Consider the following 19,687-nt stretch of genomic DNA (forward strand, 5'->3'; position numbering starts at 1 on the left):
ACTGTTGGTAAAATAGGTATGTTTTAAGGATATTTTAATATGTAAGATGTAACACACTGCTGTATTTCTGAATTGATTTCATTTTAAACCATTTGATTGGTACAATATAATGTCTAATATTGGATAAATTCAAATTACAACTGCACATTTTAATGTACACTGATTTTCTCATTGTAGGTATAATGTGTTTTGGCATTTAATTAAACAATTAAATTATATTCTATAGTTTTATTTTTTATCCTCTGAGTCATCTGTCTTATTAAGTTTTTGTATGTCCTTGTGTTTGAAGTCAGCCCATTTGTAAAGGACACCATGCACTGTCAGCATGTGCTTATTTAAACTTGTGCTATAAGTAAACTTTTGCGTACATGTAGGACATCCAAAAGGCTTTTCACGAGTGTGCACACGATGGTGACGTTTCACATCACCTCTTGTATAAAAGGACAAGTCACACAATTCACACTTGAATTGTTTATCACCCATATGTCTGTAAAGAAAAATGTCTTTATTTACAATGTCCTAGGGTCAACAAAAGTAAAAAATATCAGAATAAATTGTTAAACTAAACTGTGGATTTCTAGAAAACAGTATAATTATTAGAAACTAGCGGCCGCCCGCGACTTCGTACGCGTGGATCCCGTTTTACCCCCTTCATCTATCTTACGCGGTTTAGATTTTTTCATACAAATGTTTTTTCCCGCTAACTCCCGTTCCCGTGGGAATTTTGCAATATCCTGTTGTAACCAAGCTTTAAGTTTACTAAGGTACCTGAATGCCAAATTTCAAGCGTCTAACTTAAGCGGTTTAGATTTTTCATACAAAAGGATTTTCCCGCTAATTCCCGTTCCCGTGAGAATTTCGGGAATTCCTTGTTATAACTAAGCTTTAAGTTTACTAAGGTACCTACATGAAAAATTTGAAGCGTCTAACTTAAGCGGTTTAGATTTTTCATACAAAACGATTTTCCCACTAAATCCCGTTCCCTTGGGAATTCCTAAGTATACTATAACCTGCCCAGGAGTATGAAGAATAATTGTACCAAGTTTCGTTAAAATCCGTCGAGTAGTTTTTGTTTCTCTAAGGAACATACAGACAGACAGACAGACAAAAATTTTACTGATTGAATTTTTGGCATCAGTATTGATAACTAATCACCCCCTGATAGTTATTTTGAAAATACATTTCATGTACAGAATTGACCTCTCTACAGATTTATTATAAGTATAGATAATGTGACTTTTTTACCTTTTCAAATGTAGAATCAAACTTTTCTTTGTGTGGGTTTTATATCCACAAAAATAACATTCTACTCTCTTTTCTATATTATGTTTTTTCCTGTGACTGAGCAGTTCTGATGATGTTACAAATGTATCACCACAATCTTCACAGTTATAGTTACGAATATTATAATGCCGATACATATGGTCTTGCAAAGACTGTTTAGATTTCAAAAGTTTGTGACAGATGTTGCAGGCTAATTTACTGTTTTCATGAACTTGTGAATGCTTTTTCAAAGTATAACTATGTTTAAATTGTTTCCCACATACTGAACATGTAAAATATGTAGTAGAGCTATGTGTTTTCTGATGCGCGGAAAGACTGGCAGCCTGAGTAAATCTTTTGCCACATTGACAATGATATGGGCGTTCTCCATCATGCCTTCTCATGTGGTTTACCAACGTTTGGCTATGGGGTGTTGAGTATGAACAACTTGTACAATGATAACGACGAGTAGAACTAAAACCTGAGACATCACCAATATGTTTTCTTTTTTGATGCATTGACGCAACATGTTTCATGAGTGATGATCTAGTCTTAAGAACTTTACCACATACACTGCAAACGAACTGATTCAGTGTACCTCTTTGAGAATCATTATCATCACATTTTTTTACTTCACTGGTGTTTGAAGTGTATTCATCTGATTCATGTGAATTATCCGATTCTTTGATATTATTTAACTTTGGTATTTCCTTGAAATCACATACTTCTTTAACTTTGTAGGTGTTAGCAGCAAATCTTTCATCAAATGATACACACTTCAATCTAAAATTATTAGCTGCATTTAATTCGTCAATACAATTACTACAAATCGAATAAGGTAAATACCTTTCTGAATATATTATAATCTGGAAACATAAGTAAACCTTTTCCAAAATATCTTTAGATTCAGGAGTAGCATCAAATAAATTTACAGAAGCTAATGAAGTTTGTAAGCATATACGACACACATCACGCAAAAGTCGAGTTTGCGAACTCATTATATGTAGGTTTAATAATTTTAAAACAATATACAGATGAATAAAATTATTTTTTAAGCTAGACGAACCGACCGTAACAAATCGCAAAAATTTGTAAACAATCAAACGTCAAAGTCAAAATGACATGACAACACAAAGGGGACGTTTGGCCGAAAAATAAAATTGATAGCGCTAATAAGAAAAATGGCGTTCTTTAGCGGTAAATAACAGTGCTAAAAAACGTACGGAAAACGTCCCAATGTACCAGAGAGCAGAAATGTACACATGGCCACTCTGTTAACTACAAGTCTAATTTTTTAGAAATCAGCAGAAATATCATCAAACATGGCCAACTGACATAAAAATATTTTTAGTCTGTGAACTAGTGATGCGACAAAACCTCTCGTTAATCGCGAAGTGAAATTATTGTAGTACTTGCGTATCATCGCCGGGTAATCGTCAAAATAATAAAAATATGCAACAAAGTCGCAACATTGAATGTGAACTGATTATGAAATTTTCGAGAACAGGAAACAAACTGAATGCACAGATGTAATCAAAAAACACACTGTGGACAGTAAAATCCGTAAAGTTATTAAACTTCAAATAGTTGCAAAAAGTTCTGTTTGACAGTGTTGCTACTAGTGACATCTCGCTCGCTCAGTCCTTTGTTGCTCTATTCCGCTAGGGAGGTAATTAATAAGATGTTATCAATTAAAAGAAGATTTTTTTTCTTTTATTAATAAGCAATGGAACAATACGTAAGCATTATTGCATAAAAAAGGAAAATAATTTCGTTTAAATAAAACCGACTAAAAATTTAACTGACTCCGAAAAAGTATACACTAAATGTAGAAAAATAATTTTACGTTATCTCCAATAATGTCGAAGTTATCGCTGGAAAACTTAACAAAGTATCGTATACTTTTTATTTAAAATTAATCAGTAATCGGAATAAGTGAATACTTAAAGAAATATCGATTAAATTTACAGATTATTGTCTATGACTCACAGGTTACAGCACTGATGTGTCAGAGACAAGTCATAGACAATATGGAGATAACACATGATTTTAAACGTCAAGTCAATTTGACAAGTCTCACAAATTTTCATCGTCCACGTATTTTGCTAAAATAATTTGTTTCAAAGATTGATTTCAAACTTGTATAAACGTGAAAATAAAGTTGGTTTCATGGGCTTGTTAAATAATGTGTATGATATTATGAACACGTAAGTGATTATGGTGTAATTGTGTATGAAAGTGTTTGTTTACATCTCTGCTGGATTCTAAAAAATCAAGGTTATATCCATTTCCGTTTTTGCTCTCGCTCTAATCAAATGGTGATTCTTTGCGATAGAACGATATGACATAACTGGCAATGGGCAGTTATAAGTTATACAGGGTGGAAACGATAAGTGATCTCACTCGATTATTTCTAAACCATATGAGGTATCGAAAAACTGAGCCCCGATTACGGTAACTTTTAACGTCTACAATCCAGACGCGTTTCTGATTCTGCAATACGATTGGTCAAAACAGCTGACGTACGCTGTTGAACGACCAATCGTATCGCAGAATCGAGAAGCGTGTCTGGATTGTTGACGTTAAAAATTACCGTAATCTGAGCTCTGGTAACTGATCCTGAAAGTGCTTCCCAAGCTCTTTTCAAGGTATCAGTAATAGGTATAGGAAGCTGGAAACATTGAATTTTCGGATAGATCCAGTTTATTTTGTAACCTATTATTGAAATCGTTCGATAGAGCTCGTGAAGGACTTTAACCAGTTTTTGGATATCTTGTATAGTTTAGAAATAATCGAATGAGATCACTTATCGTTTCCACCCTGTATAGCACTGTTGCCGATTAGGCCTTGTTTGAAAACATGCTGTTTTGGGACTTTTGGCACGGTAATACTATCTATGCAGTATTCCAACTCGGCCATATTTTTGAAATAAATGTCAACAGCCGCGCGGTATGTCATCGTATGACAACATGCGATAGGGCTGCCCACCTGCAGACCCTATTATCACTACATCTGCCTACTTAGAATTTCTATCTAGTTTGGTCAATGTATTTTGTTTTTTTATTTTATTATGACAAACAAAATACTTTGTGAATGAAATAAGATAAAAATGCATGTTATCTTGTCATTAGCAGATTTAACAAATAAAAGTTATTTGTGTTAATATTTTGTAACAAATAACCGTAAAATGTATGCACCTCGACTGAGGCGCACAAAATGCTTGATTTATTATACAGGGTGTTAGGTAAATGGGTTTATAAGCAGACACTAGCCCATGTTAACGTGTCCATATAAATGGTATGGTGAAGGCAGAAAATTGATATCAGCATTTTTATAATTTTAATTTTCATACAAATCTGAATAAATAAATTTTATTTTGTATGAAAAATATGAAATCACTGACTACAGCATACCATTTACATACAATGTTAACATGGGCTAGTGTCGGCTTATAAGCCCATTTACCTAACACCCTGTATAAATAGGTACTTGAAATTATTTTTTTAAAAAGAACACTGTTTACAAAACAACACATCGTCAGTTTATATGAAGTTACGATACTGTATGATAGTATTACCGTGCTTTTGGGGCGGTTGGCATGGCGATTACAATGAGGGTTTTCGCGAATGAAAAATCCGCCAGATGGCAATACATAGACGCATAGACATAGAGATAGACGCGACGTCCAAATGCTGCACGATTGGTTATTTTTGATATGACATTGACAGATATGTCAAAATCCACCGATCACGCAGCAGTCAGACCCACAGATATGGATTAGAGGTCAGACCCCACATTCACTCGTCGTCCCGCCATCTAGCGGATCTTTCATTCGCGAAAACCCTCATTTCTAAAAAAATCTATTTTCGGCCAAACGCCCTTACAATGGGTGGACTTAATACTATACGCATTCTCCTCCACTCAACCCCTATTGCATGCAATTCCTCCTACTTTTATGGTTACTGGTAGTAATAAATTTTTAACGGTATTCTTAGGACCGTACTAAATATAATTTTTGTCTCGTTCTACAAGCAGTAGGACGGTCCCGTCAATAGGTTATTAAAATAATTAAAAGCAAAAATTATGTAGTCAAGAAGTTTTATTATTTAGGACTGTTGCCAAATTAAGCTTCAGCCTGTGCTTGCAACTTCTTGATGAAGGATTCCTTTTTCTGCTTGATCCTGTTCTTTCTTTCGGCCAGTGTCAGCTTGCGCTTATTCCAGCGTTTCTGTTTGGCAGGGTCTTTCTTGCCTTCCTTCTTCTTGTATGAGGGGTCAGCCCGGATTGATTCATGTGCCTTCTTGTATAGACCTTCAACCTGTAGAAGAAAAATAATTTTCAATAAGTTCAATAAATAAATAAATAAAATGGGAGATGATACTTTTTTTTTGTTTGTAGCAATTTTATGATATAATTAACCATGATAAATCAATAGCTTAGTATTTTCAATTGCAATTTATTTGGTCCGACTTCGACACTGTTATTTTAAATATGAAATAACAGTAATTTGTTCGGACGAATAGTTATTTCTTGAAAATATTACTTACAGCATCTGCAACTACACCAAGTTTGATGTATTTGCCGAATTGCCTCTTGTAGGAGTCCTCATCCTCTTGTTCCAAGTTCTTCATGTATTCAGCAACATGTATTCCGAAGATGTGAGATCTAAAACAATTAAAAATGATTACAATCCTTAATTCAGATTCCAAAGCATAGTATTTTTTTATGAATCAATAAAATTGTTTCCTAGACCGGTTTCCAAAAACGATTTAACATTTTTATTCACAACCAAAATGTCTCGGACTTTTATATAGCTCCAATAGACTGTCCAAAACATAGTGTGGCTATTTTTTTGGAGGATGAATGGAGCTGACAATATGTAAGTAAATGACTATGTTTATACCTGTGCACTTCAGCGTTGAATTTCTTTGATTCTGCATCATATCCTGGGAACCTTTTGATGGAATGAGGAACATTAAGACCTCCATCTACTGCTCCTTTCATGGCTCCAAATACACGGGCACCAGTGGTCGTTCTTGCCAGTCCAACATCAAGGTAACATCTAAGTAAAATAATTCATATTAGACTATTAATATTGGTATGTGTAACTATCATGATACAAATAGACTTCAAAACTAGGGAGTGGGAATACACACCTGAAAGCTCCAGGGCCATTGTCTACAGGTTCCACATTGAATTCATCACCAGTTACTTCGGTTGCACCAGCATATAGAGAGTCAAGGCCAAGTCGTTGTAGAAGTCTTCGCGCCAGCAATAGACCAGTGCAATACGCAGCAGCATAGTTGGTAAGTCCAACCTAAAAAGAAGACTGTTTTTGTTAAAATCTAAGCAACAATTTCCATCAATAATTTACGAGGGTGGAATAATAAGATAACTCAGTATTGAACATATGGCAACATGATTTAAGCGTTTGTACGTCGCCTTCAGACCGCCCGTTCAAAATCATCATTGATAGAACTTTTGTGTGATAACCTCTCAAGCAAAATAAAGTAAATTTTCATTTTATACTTGATTCTGTTATAAAATTCAATTACCTTGATGCCATAGCGGGGTAGTTCATGTGAGTAAGCAGCGCACACAATGTGGTCACCTTCAATACGAGAGTAGGCAACCTGGCAGGTCACATCCTTGTTAGAGAGACGTACAATCAACCGGTATTTGGGCGTGTTGTACTTGTTCTTGTCCTGAAATGATAATTCGCAGTTAATAATACATATTATTTGCATCACCACAAGTCCCAGTAAGTATTACTAAAGAATTAGGTAGTACCTGCACAATCAGGCGTTTTCGTGCATAGTAGTCAGTTTTCCCTTCACGACGCCTCTTGAATTTAACTTGGTACCTCTTGAAGTACTGCTTGTTCTTCACAACTTTGACGAAACCCTGAAAAGATAAGTTTGTTAGAAACCATTGCAAGAGACAAAGCAGTAAGTAGTGTTTATGTAAACATCAGAGACACTTTTAAATCATGAATGGTACAGTTGAGAACCAATTCAAACACGGAGGCACCATAAAACATGGTACAACCAGTCAAAAAGGCTTCTTCTGCACCATCAGATGACGCGCATGTGTCGGCGTTTCATCATTTAGGTTAGATTGATTTTAAATGTTACAGTATGAACAGGTAAAGTACAGGGCAACAATGATATTGTTTAGACACTTTTAGACTTCACCGTTTTTATTAATTCACACAAAGGTCACTTCACATGACACGATACACCAATATGGTCAAAATTTAATCCTCATAAACTTTTTCCATCAGTGTTATGAACACTATCAACACCAGTCTATTACGTTCACAACAAGGCACATTATAAGAAGAGACTCTGATTTTAGAAAAATTATAATTACTAACCATTTTAAAATAAATCAAATGTACGGCAGCTTCTTTCACAGAACACCACCGGAAAAGACAGATTGAGTATAGACAAGGAAGGAAAGAAAGAATTTTTTTTTTCTATTAAATTTGTGACCATGTATATTGGCCATTTCTAAATAAGAAAAAGAAAATTGTAATGTGGAGTAGGCATGTGACCTTCTATTTAATAAAAAATATTCCAACCCGCCTTGGCTGCTGGGCGGGCACTTCAATCAATCAATTCAATCCATAATAGAAATTAGATTTGAAATCTTTTTCAGGAGACATATGGAAGGTATTATACATTTTAAATCATAAACTAGCAGAAACTAATATTCTAACATTTAATATGCAATGCAAAAATCGTCGCGTGTTAAAATTTTGAAATAAATACTAGGGTTGATTTTGATAGGATTGCTAGGATCGTATCACAATCGTATCGGTCTGTCAGAATGATTTGCGGGTCAATTTAGTGAGATTGTCTATGACTGGCGGATACGGAAACGAAAAAGTTAACAAAAAAAAAGGCATTGTCAAAAATTCGGTATGGCTTCCTTCTATTCATACCCCGAATTATTTTTGGCGGGTTTTGTATTTACATTGCCATTTTTATATGAAAAGAGTAACGTATTTAGATATTACCTTAAGTTTTTTCTTTACTATGCATATGTGTTAATAACATGCACCGTATTGCTGCCTGTAGTGCTATTATATCCACGGGACGTAACAAATTTAATGTAAGTATCGATTATTTTTAAACATCAAACCTGTGACTATTTTCAGTCCACCGTACCTTTATCTTCTCGTCTAAACATTATTGTTTGTTTACCAGTGTTGCATCCAGATTCTGCCGTTATGCTTCTCATATAGTAGGAATAGAATGGGAACTAAGAGGCTTAGAAAATTGGGATAATGAACAGTGCTATATCGTGATATCAAATCATCAGAGCTCATTGGATATATTAGGTAAGGTATCAACTAGAATCTAGATCAAGTAACTAGATCAAGTGTGTTCTGTATAATTTTCTTGGTCTTACAATCCAAATGTTACAGGCATGTTTGAGATGTGGCCCCGCATGAAACGATGTACAGTCGTAGCCAAAAGACCGCTTATGTTCACTGGAGCCTTTGGTTTCGGTGCTTGGTTGTCGGGTCTTGTATTTATCGATCGCCTAAAAACTGATAGAGCACGCCAGCTAATGATGGAAGCTACAGAGAGAGTAATAAGAGAAAAGGTATATTATTTAATAACATCGCTGTCGTTGCGGTACTCGCGTCGCCGGTGAGTTAGGACACCATGCATGGCCTCTCATGCCAAATGAGCGCTGGTCGAGTCTCCCGACACGCCTGCATCAATGACGTCATCCGCAGAGCTCTTGTCGCCGTCAATGTGCCAGCAGTTTTAGAGCCTAACGGCATACTCCGTGACGATGGCAAGAGACCTGACGGCATGACGCTCATTCCCTGGAAGCAGGGCCGTCCTCTTGTGTGGGACGCAACATGCGCGGATACGCTTGCTCCGTCTCATACAGGTCCAACCTCCCTCGCCGCAGGCGCGGCGGCGGCCTCGGCCGAGTGCTCCAAGCGGCGCAAATATGCAGCTCTCAATGAGAGTTATATATTTGTGCCGTTTGGGGTTGAGACTATGGGACCATGGGGTCCAAGAGCTCGTTCCTTTTATAAGGAACTGGCAAAGAGGCTCACCGAGGTGACCGGTGATGAAAAGGCTGGCAGCTATTTCGGTCAGAGAATTAGCCTGGCCATTCAACGTGGCAATGCTGCCAGCCTTTTGGGTACCATTCCTGACTGCGGCGCTGGGGGTGAAGTATTTTTTATTTTGTAAATAGTTTTTATCATTAGTAATTTTTAAATTTTAGTTTTTAAGTAATTTTAAGTTAATGTATTATTATAAAACTTATTACCTCTAAAATTTTTTTATGTAAAATTATTAAACACATTGAAATTTTCAGACAAAACTGTGGGTGTTTCCAGAAGGAGCAAGATACAATAAAGGCAGTATTCAACCATTTAAAAAGGGAGCCTTTTATCTAGCAATTGATGCCCAAATTCCTATTATGCCTGTAGTATTCAGTCAATATTATTTTCTTGATAGTGAAACAAAAACATTTGAACCAGGTCAGCACCTTATTTTTATAATATTATTTTTTATTTGCTTGTTATGATATTGTTATTTAACTTCTGAGTAATAATATTAATTAATTGTTTTAGGAAAAGTGGTGATAAGCACTTTGCCTCCAATACCTACTAAAGGCATGACCCGTGATGATTTGGAAACTCTTTCTGAAATGACTCGCCAACAAATGATTGAAGTCTTCAATGAGAGCTCCAGAGATTTGGTTATGCAGAAGAAAATAGTTGTTTAAGTTTTGCCCTAAGTTTAAGTATAGCCTATAATCTAGTCATTGTTTATTTATAGCAAAGAGTTTGTTGATCTCATTCTGTAACCCACAGTGTATTAAGAATTGATATTATTTATATTAGTATTTAGATTTGAAACTTACTAGTCATTTGTACCTTATTTAAAACTTGTTTTATATTTGATATTGATTTAAAGTTTATGCAATATTAGGTAGGTTACATCAATTTATTTAAGTATGGTCGTCAATCAAATTAAAGTATGTCTTTTAAGAATTTTAAGATTATGCTATAGGTAAATAATTTACAAACATTGTTACTGTACTATTTGTTTGCATTTTAAACAGTATTGTATTTTTATGGCGCAAGTACACACTATGCAGAAAATTGACCGAGAAGAAGCGCTAGATCCCACACTGAAAATTGGGTGACGCACGGGTGCGGGAAGGATAAAATAACAGATATCCAGTGACTTCCGTTAACATTCCTTATGCTTTAAGCTCTAATGTATGGTGCCCTCAAGATATTTTTGTTATTTATTTTACATTAGTAAATACATTTGTTCTAGCATAACAAATTGAATTGTTTTAATTAAAACATTAAGTTTATTACTGTTCATTTCAACTACCACCAACACCAAAATTGCTTTAAGTGAGCAAAAATGATTACTTGCGCGCTTGCTTTGTTAGCAGGTTTATTGTTACAGAATAAAAAAATGTTGATTATGATTCCTAAAAGCGCCACTGAAGCGGTGAAGAACTAGGTACTACCAGTATTTAATTACCGTGGTACTACTGTGGACTAAATGAGACCAAGTTACGAGGGCGGCACTGAAAATTTCGGGAATCAAGGAAGTGAAACAACATTACTATTTAAAAATGTATTTATTGCTTTTTAAAGTATTCTCCGCGAAATTTGACACATTTTTCCATACACGAAACCAATCATTGAAGCAACCATTGCATTCGGAAGTTTGGGTCTCCAAAATGGCCGTTTTGTAGGCTTCCACAGCTTCTTCAGGTGATGAAAATCTCTGACCACGCAATTTATTCTTTATTTAAGGGAGTTTACGCCGTTTGGCGCAAAAACAGTACTTTTTCAACTCGTTACAATCATTAACCAGTAATATTTCAAATATGTTATAGGCATAAATAGTTAGGCAATTTCGTCGTCTAAATAGTTAATTGAGAAAATATTGCGATTAGTTTAGTATTTAAGAATTCTCTCAAGATAAGTCCACACAGGTTTTGTAAATTTCCACTTTAGCGTCAGTTTACAAGCTGAAATTTTTATAAAAATACTGTGAAAACGATTTAACAAACATTTATATCCTATAGCATAGATCCTTGGGCAAATAGTTATCTGAGAAAATTTTTAGATTTAAGCATTTTACAATAAGAAATCACAAATTAAAAGAACGTGAATTACCCAAAAATCAAAGTGATTTTTTCACCAATATTCTTCCTTTATTCAACACAAAAATAGCTTAATATGATAGAAGAATATCTTATCTAAAATATTTACTTTGAAATTTTAAATAATTCATTGTAATTTTTTTCTATGAGTATTTGAAAAGTACTATAAAACGCCGCGCACGAATCGTTCAAATTCAGTCCGCCTCGAGGCGTTCCAGAGTGAGGTCACGTCGCTCGGTGCTCTGCTGACATGTGTCACGCGTACGTTGATCTTTGACAGGTAGCTGGACTTTTATAGTGTATCCGCAAAATCTTGGTGGTAGATTTTGCGATCACGTGGTAATTAAAATATTTTATTGTTATTTTTCATTACAGTCTATTTTTACTACAAATTCTATTTCAGACGTAATGAAAAATAAAATTAAGTTATTTTTAGCGATGAAACGAAAACGAATGACGAAAATTTGGAACAGCAAGTTATGTATGTATACCTACTAATATTATAAAGAGGAATAATACTAATAATTTATTTGCCATAAATAGGTGGTTACAGAATAGTTAATAGGAATGCTCTGCCAGCAGGGTCCCACCTAGTTGTAGGGGGAACATACACAACATATTATTACAGTCGGAAAATCTTTGCGGTAGGTACCTGGGATTGTTAGTTAGTTAGTTAGTTGGTCAGTGGTCATTTGACGGCCACTTGAATCGTCTCACCCCTAAGCTTTTGGCTACCGCCGGCGCACTAAGCCGATTGATGCCTATAATCTCGGAGGCGCGGCCGCACTGAGTCGCTGACTATACTTTTGCGTCACGCGTTATGTGGTCCTATATGGGGCTCAAGTATGGCACAGTGCTGTGTAGTCGTGGAGCATCCTACTGTTGAAAAAAGCGCGACGCATGATATCACTGAGGCACAGTATCCGCATAGTATCCGCAGTCCGTCTATTCCCAGTTGTGGACACTGACTATGTCCCTACTGAGGATAAATGGGAAAAAATATATTGTCATTAGTGGCGACGTATAACAATCCTACTAATATTATAAATGCGAAAGTTTGGATGTCTGGATGTTTGTTACTCTTTCACTCAAAAACTACTGAACGGATTTTGTTGAAACTTTACAGTATTATTGTTTATAATCCAGATTAACATAATTTTAGGTTATAATTTATGACGATGTGTGACAAATAAAGGACAATGACCAAAAATGTATGGAGTGTGGTCCAAATGTCCACCACTAACGAGACCTATGAAGTAAAATAGTCTACTAAATACTGATTCATTATAACCAAACCGCAATTAAAAATATGCTGTCAGTAAAAAGTTATGACTGAATGAAAAGTCTGTTTTTTACCTTTTTATCCGAAAAATGTTCATGATATCATTCTATCCATTGCACATATTGGACTAATCTACGCATGTTATGTCATGTCGCATGTGGCGCGGGCATATAGATGAACTTGATTAAATATTATACTAGTTGTACCTACGACTTTGTACGCGTGAGAATTGTTAGAATAATGTTTCCCATTTTTACGACATTTGTCTTTACTGCTCCACCCCTATTGGTTGTTGGGTGATGTTATTTATCTTAAAACCATCCTTGATAAATGGGCTATCTATAATAAAAATATTTTTTCAAATCAGACCAGTAGTTCCAGAGATTAGCGCGTAAACTACTACATTTTTCAAACAGTCATAACATTTTACTGACAGCTTATTTTTTTTTCGTCCCATACTGAAAGTTAATCTCTATTTATTGGACTATAAGCCAATATAGGTTTCATTGGTGGTGGACATTTGGACCACTTTTGGTCATTGTCCTTTCAATAAATAAATAAGACGTGTCTAAAAAGCGCAATCTATCGTCATTGGTTAAAATCTACAGCGCTGGACAAACTACTGTTTTTGACGTTCGTAAATATTCATGCGGGGGANGAGGGGCGACATCAAGACCACCGTCGTAGAGGCTCTGGATCGGCTGTACCAGCTCGTTAAGGAATCGGAAACGGAAAGGAAGGGGAAGGCTCCCAGCAAGAGCATGGTTGAGCCTGAACCTGAAAGAGAGAAGGAAAAGGATAGGGAAGAGGATAAGAGAGTTGATGAAGAAAGGATAGTGGCAATGATACGGGAAAACAGGAGACTTTTGTTGGAGAATGGTTCTAAAATGGAAGCTATAAAGGAGGAGATAGAAAAACAGCGTGGTTCCGTAGAGAAGACGACCTATGCCAGCGTGGCGGCTTCCGTGCCCAACCAGCAGCTCCAACAAGTCAGGTCGGCCCTCCACTCCGTCGTCGTCTCATCGAAAGATAAGATGGAGACGGGGGAGGATGTGCTGCGGAAGGTCAGGGAAGCCGTCAACGCTAAGGAAGGCTGGGTGCGAGTCGAGCGAACAAGAAAGGCTAAGAATGCAAAAATCATTATGAGTTGCGAGACAGAGGAAGAGAGAAGCAAACTAAAAGAGAGGATTGAGAGTACGGGTGGCCTCCTCGTCGCGGAGGAAGTGAAAAATAAAGACCCTCTCCTTGTGCTCAGGGACGTCCTGTCGATGAACACCGACGGAGACGTCCTGAAAGCATTAAGGAAGCAGAATGGTAGTATTTTTCATGACCTCCGCGAGGCGGAGGACCGTATCACAATCAGGTACAGAAAGAAGGCCAGGAACCCGCACACACAACATGTAGTCGTGAGTGTTTCCCCAACGATCTGGACGAGAGCGATCGCGGCGGGATCCGTGCATATCGACCTACAGCACATCAGAGTGGCCGACCAATCACCGCTGGTGCAGTGCACTAAGTGCTTGGGATACGGCCACAGTAGACGATTTTGCACGGAGCCCGCCGACGTTTGCAGCCACTGCGGCGGGCCACACTTCAGCGCCGACTGCGCCGAGAAGCTCGCTGGTGGGGCACCTTCGTGCCGGAACTGCCAGCGAGCCAAAGCGGAGCACGTCGCGCATAACGCTTTTAGCAGCGACTGCCCAGTGCGCAGGCGGTGGGATGCGTTGGCCAGGTCAGCAGTGGCATATTGTTGAGATCGTTTCTGGCGCGAATACCAACCAGCTCACAATACAGCACTCTATCATACTCCTTGTACAAGGTGTTAGGTGGTTAGGGAAATCTATTTTAAAATCAGTTAAAAAGGACTCCATTTGCAATTATTCGGCTTACACATCAAACACTCAAAATTCTAATTCTAATTCGGTTAAAATATTCGGAAAGCAAATCGGAGCCAAATTGTTGAACAATTTGAACGACTTGAACATCAAAATTAAACATAAAAACATCAAAGCAATAGTACAAAACAAAACATGAAAATCAAACGCTTTTTGCTCTTCACAGAGCGAATGCGGTATCCATCGGGAAAACAACTTTTTTACACCTAATTGTTCATGCAAGATTATTTGTATTTGACTCATGCCAATGTCTAAAGTTGCCTGAATTTCGCGGTATATCACATGTCGATCTTCTTCAATCAGCTTACGCACAGCATCAACGTTTTCTTAGGTGACTGCAGTTTTTGGACGACCTTGACGGGGATCATCACTGAGCTTGACACGTCCACGTTGAAATTCAGGAAACTAGCGATAAATTGTGGTTTTGGATGGGGCTTCATTACCAAATGCAGAAATCATCCGGTCAACACACTGTTTTTGTGTTAAACCACTTCAAAAGTCATAATAAATCATCGCTCTTGAATTTTCTCGAGTCAATTCCATTTTCTCAACGACTAAACAAGTTTGACAAGACCTTGTGATACGACCGAGAATCTTTTTTTAAATAAATAAATGGTATACGATTTTTAAAACCCTGGACTTTGCAATTAAATAGATTTTAATATGACTGGAACAGTGGAAATATTCCATTCCCGATACTTTTAGTGCAGCCCTCGTACTCTATGCATGAGACTACACCAGTAGCGCCAACTAGTGAGTGCAATAAAGAAGCATCCATACGCGTCGAACAGAGAGCAGAAATAACTTCTGCTCTCTGGCGTCGAAGGATTAGGTCATACTCTCTAATCTGTGGATTAGGTGCCAGTGAGCGTGCCAGCTAGGTAGGTATTAGGACACTAATTTGAATCAAAAATCCTTTATTTAAATAGACTTATTCTAAAGTATGTAATACATAAAACAACATCTTTTGCCCCTACACTGTAAAACCTATTTGGAATTAAAAAGATATAACAAATTAAAATCAAATTGGTACTATCTTTAATTTGGGTTTTTTTAATTATGTACATATTTTATTTACTGGGTATAATAAAGTGTAAATTAACATATATTTTTTTGTAAATTTAACTATACTCCCTAACCATGATTAATAAATATTTAAAAGTGTTATGCCTCTGTGGTCTCTGGTCTAGTAGTGGTGGGACCACCTCCTTCAGACCCGGAGGTCCCGGGTTCGATTCTTGGTGGTTGCAAAATTTTCTGCTAGATTTGGTTGGTGGTAGGGCTTGTTCTAAGTCCGCCTGGCTAGTACCACCATCTCGTCTCGTCTTGTTTTGCCAACAATGTTAATAGTATTGTGGTATTTCAGCAATAAGATTTGTATGATTTTTTATGTATGATTAATATCATTATAGTTGTCAATTTACAATTAATACTACTATTTCTTCAGGAGCCCGATTCGTAACACCATCTACATTTGAGCATTAAGCATTTTTATTGCATTCCACGTTGAAATTATGTAGCGACAGTGCATATTACTATTAAATCTCGGCGCGGTTTTGCAATAAAATGTATAATCTATAATCTGATGTTGACTGTCATTAAATCGCCGATTTCGTATTATTTTACGCTACGTTCATAGATTTTAATCTAAGGCTACGTCACAAAATTCTCACTTATTCATTCCAATTATCTCCCCATCCTTCATCGCCTAGCTCATCAGATGGGACAAAGTTCAATTTACTACTAAAAGTCTGCTGTTCTGACTGCAGAACGTTTATGATAGTGGGCTTTTCTATGACTGGTGTCATATCTGCAAAGAAGTCGAAATCATCGCCTTTCTTTGTTAAGTCAATCTTCTGATTTTTTATGTCTAACTCTGATATATCGACAATGTTTCTTTTTGCCTCAATTGCAGCTTTCTGCAATTGTATTCTGGACACAGGATTAATTTTTAACTCGGGCCTAAGCAAATCGTTATTCAAATCTATATTTTCGATTGGGGGTTGCAACTGATGGTCCTGGAATATATCAGGTTGATTTAGCTCTTCAGTATCTCTCAATGTTAGCTGACGATTGCTATTGTCCCAATCACTCCAGTCGTCCTCACTTTCGGCTCTCGATATATTTTTATTTAATAAGATTGGTTCATTATCAATAGATTCACCACCTACTGGTGAAGGTCTTTCATTTAATGTCATCACACTGTCATCATGATGAAATATTTCTTCAGAACATGGTAAATCCTGTAATGGTTTTGTTGTGAAAACAATTTCTTGTGGTTTTTCAATAGAAAGTTTAGAGTTTGGTCTTCCATCAGTGAATAACTTAGATCGTTTACCCCCAATAACAGTGTCTGCCCCAAGTATGGGGACCAATTCACTTAAACAAATCAATGTAGCAGCAACTAAATTATCATCTGTGTCTTTGATACCAATGAGCAACTGAAAAAAGAAAATACTTATAATTATGTAAACACATTAATAATTATTTCTGTTTAATAGATGAAACTGGTCTAAACCATAGTTTTAGAGATCTCTATAAATTATAAATAAACTAGTCACGAGACACTAGTAATTTCTTTGGAAGAATGTAATATTAGCTATAGATTTTGAAAAATAAACTTACTTCTGGCAGAACATGTTGACACAATTCTTCATGTGAAAATACATGGACATATTTTGAAAAATGGGTCAAAAGTAACATTCTTATTTGACTATCTCTCACTCCAAATAACTGCACCAATCTAGGCTTTACATGTTCTTTAAAAGTAGTTAAAGTGAAAAAGCCTGGCTGTTCTCCATTTTGTAGTCTTTCTGAAAACATGGGACTTGTTAGTATAGATTAAATAAAAGTTAATTTTTGAATCTAAATCTGCAGGGGTAATGCTTTTTATTTTTATTACCATTTTTGGGTTTAAAAATAAATGGGATCACATCCTTTCTTGCAGTGTTATCCAACATGGTAAGCCGGGATAATAATAAGCCACTAAGTTGTTTTGCTACAGTTTCCTCATCATAATGTTTTAAAGAATTTAAAATATTTGAGAAAAACTGGCATTTTTCTTCTTCCGACTTAAGGGGCAAAAAGTTTAGGAATTTATAAATGGATATAAATTCATGACTAAAGAAGTCATGCTGTAGTACTTCTGATAATTTGGGCCTGCTTTCAGGGTCTTGATGCTGTAGTTTACTTGAACAGTATTTCTTGAATTCTTTCAAATGTGGAACTTCATCTGTAAATAATAACTCAGATTAACAAAAAATCATAACTTAGATTTTTCTCATTATAGCCCCCTCATCTCAAGGGGACCTATTCAAACCTTATCATACAATTTACAGGCTTTTTTTTGGGTGAGCTGAAGGTGCTTTTTATATTAGGTAAGTTTATAATCTATATATATAAAAATGAAACCCGTTTCGCGTTGTCACGGCATCACGTGTGAACGGCTGAACCGATTTCGATAATTCTTTTTTTTAAATGTTTGTAGAAGTCCAAGGATGGTTCTTATGGAAAAAAATATTAAGAAAATCTCTACGCTAAGGCGGTACGAAGTTCGCCGGGTCAGCTAGTTTAATAATAAGAATGTTACCATCTTTATGTCCTTTGAAAACATCATCCACTAGTACTGCAAATGCATATTGGTCAACTTTTGATGTTAGTTCATAGGAATCCTCACTTGGGTCTATTGCTTTGTCATACCTGAAGTAAATAATTAAAAAATAGTTTAGTAATTACCTATTTTATGATTTCTACAATACATGTCACTGATTTTTTATACCTATGTATCCTTGCATGTTTCAAATAAGCTGAAGTTAATTCTCTAAATGGACACAGATACTGCATACCTCCAAGTTTCCATTGGCCATCTCCAGTGACATAAATAGCGGATAAACTGACATTATTGTGTGACATGCCCGCCTGAAATGTGCATAATTTATAGGTAAGAACATAGTAAATATATTAGAGTTAAAATCAATATTTAAATAAAAAATACAGGCAAGAGGGTAATAAATTCAATAAAAGTTTTATCATTATTACCTGATCATGTAAAAATACTAAAGCCCTTAAAATATTGTTCAATCCTATGCATATCTGAAGAGGTGTTTGTAATTTTAAAACATGTGACAATGGTTGTATATATTCTGTAGCCAAGTAAAGTGTAGAACGTTGCTGCCATGCTGATATATACCTCACAATGCAAGGGTGGCGATATTTGAGAAGATTCTGTAACATATAAATAATATCACAAGTTTGATTAAATGAGAGGAGGTTACATATACTAGCCACACAATTTAAATAATGTAGGTTATCTTTTTATTCATTATTATACCAAAATAAGTCACTATTTGGTTAGACAGTTAACTTACATTGGAAGACTTCTCCAGCGGTGTTGATACAGACCATAAAGGACCAACTGCTGCTTCTCCCTTAAAAACTGATACGGATCCATCGCTTTTTAAGCTGAAATACCTGCAGCTATCGTTTATTGTTGCCTGATAATGTGACCAAAAGTCTGTAATTTCGACAGCCTTTTCTTCTATTTCTAAGCCACTTAATTGCGATCCTTCGTTACCCATCATTAGCCGTAGTATGTATTTTTATCAATAATATAACATGTCTCGTGAAAGTTATCTCTTTACGATTTTAATATTATTATTTCTCGTACGATGCAAGATCAATCAAAATCGAAAAACATTGATGTGAAGCAAAGAGCATATAGATGACCCACGCTGAACTGTCCCACCAAACTCAATGACAGGGGGGCGCTACCATCGTTCAACAATATGGTTTCCAACATGGCAAAAATCTGAACCAGCGATCCGGTATTGACGGTGGCGCCCCACTGTCAATGTCATCGACAGGACAGTCCAGTATTTTAGAACTATAAAAGAAAGACTGAAGATGTGTCACCACCAATCTGTCAACAATGTCAATCTATTGGCGCATGTACACTATGCGGGAAATTGGCCAAGACGTAATAGTGTGAACACCATCTCGGTTGCTTTTTTTTTCCCCCACCCCGGCCCGTGTGCTTTAGCTTCATGCCCGTGCGTGTGTCGCCCATACTTCGGTGTGC

General features: G+C 36.3%; 4 protein-coding genes across 5 annotated transcripts; 1 reads left to right on the forward strand and 3 right to left on the reverse strand.

Annotated features, from left to right (window-relative positions):
* Positions 1 to 30: 30 nt before the first annotated feature.
* On the reverse strand, positions 31 to 2,524 carry LOC114364672 (zinc finger protein 239). 2 transcript variants are annotated; one of them, XM_028320911.1, is made up of 3 exons: positions 2,148 to 2,292; positions 1,246 to 2,046; positions 31 to 487 (listed from the first exon to the last, which is right to left on the reverse strand). In XM_028320911.1, the coding sequence occupies exons 1-3, from the start codon at positions 2,180 to 2,182 to the stop codon at positions 229 to 231; spliced, it is 1,095 nt and encodes a 364-aa protein (XP_028176712.1). In that variant the 5' UTR covers positions 2,183 to 2,292; the 3' UTR covers positions 31 to 228. The 2 variants fall into 2 exon arrangements, with proteins under 2 accessions (XP_028176712.1, XP_028176705.1); XM_028320904.1 differs by having other exon boundaries at positions 1,246 to 2,524.
* Positions 2,525 to 5,344: 2,820 nt separating this feature from the next.
* Positions 5,345 to 7,745, reverse strand: RpL5 (ribosomal protein L5). Its single transcript, XM_028320771.1, has 7 exons — positions 7,640 to 7,745; positions 7,054 to 7,167; positions 6,819 to 6,968; positions 6,420 to 6,580; positions 6,167 to 6,325; positions 5,811 to 5,928; positions 5,345 to 5,581 (listed from the first exon to the last, which is right to left on the reverse strand). The coding sequence occupies exons 1-7, from the start codon at positions 7,640 to 7,642 to the stop codon at positions 5,387 to 5,389; spliced, it is 900 nt and encodes a 299-aa protein (XP_028176572.1). The 5' UTR covers positions 7,643 to 7,745; the 3' UTR covers positions 5,345 to 5,386.
* Positions 7,746 to 8,188: 443 nt separating this feature from the next.
* On the forward strand, positions 8,189 to 10,564 carry Agpat1 (1-Acylglycerol-3-phosphate O-acyltransferase 1). The gene is made up of 5 exons (XM_028320783.1): positions 8,189 to 8,379; positions 8,475 to 8,608; positions 8,696 to 8,877; positions 9,613 to 9,778; positions 9,872 to 10,564. Exons 1-5 carry the CDS (start codon positions 8,189 to 8,191, stop codon positions 10,024 to 10,026), a joined length of 828 nt encoding a protein of 275 aa, XP_028176584.1. The 3' UTR covers positions 10,027 to 10,564.
* A 4,946-nt stretch (positions 10,565 to 15,510) lies between these two features.
* Positions 15,511 to 19,321, reverse strand: LOC114364565 (protein-associating with the carboxyl-terminal domain of ezrin). Its single transcript, XM_028320762.1, has 7 exons — positions 18,978 to 19,321; positions 18,649 to 18,834; positions 18,389 to 18,528; positions 18,200 to 18,309; positions 17,513 to 17,842; positions 17,236 to 17,423; positions 15,511 to 17,051 (listed from the first exon to the last, which is right to left on the reverse strand). Exons 1-7 carry the CDS (start codon positions 19,188 to 19,190, stop codon positions 16,284 to 16,286), a joined length of 1,935 nt encoding a protein of 644 aa, XP_028176563.1. The 5' UTR covers positions 19,191 to 19,321; the 3' UTR covers positions 15,511 to 16,283.
* Between the last annotated feature and the right edge of the window lie 366 nt (positions 19,322 to 19,687).

This window comes from Ostrinia furnacalis, unplaced genomic scaffold (assembly GCF_004193835.3).
Source record: "Ostrinia furnacalis isolate ACB-3 unplaced genomic scaffold, ASM419383v2 OfSCF0433, whole genome shotgun sequence".
In the NCBI taxonomy this organism is placed as follows: Eukaryota; Metazoa; Arthropoda; class Insecta; order Lepidoptera; family Crambidae; genus Ostrinia; species Ostrinia furnacalis.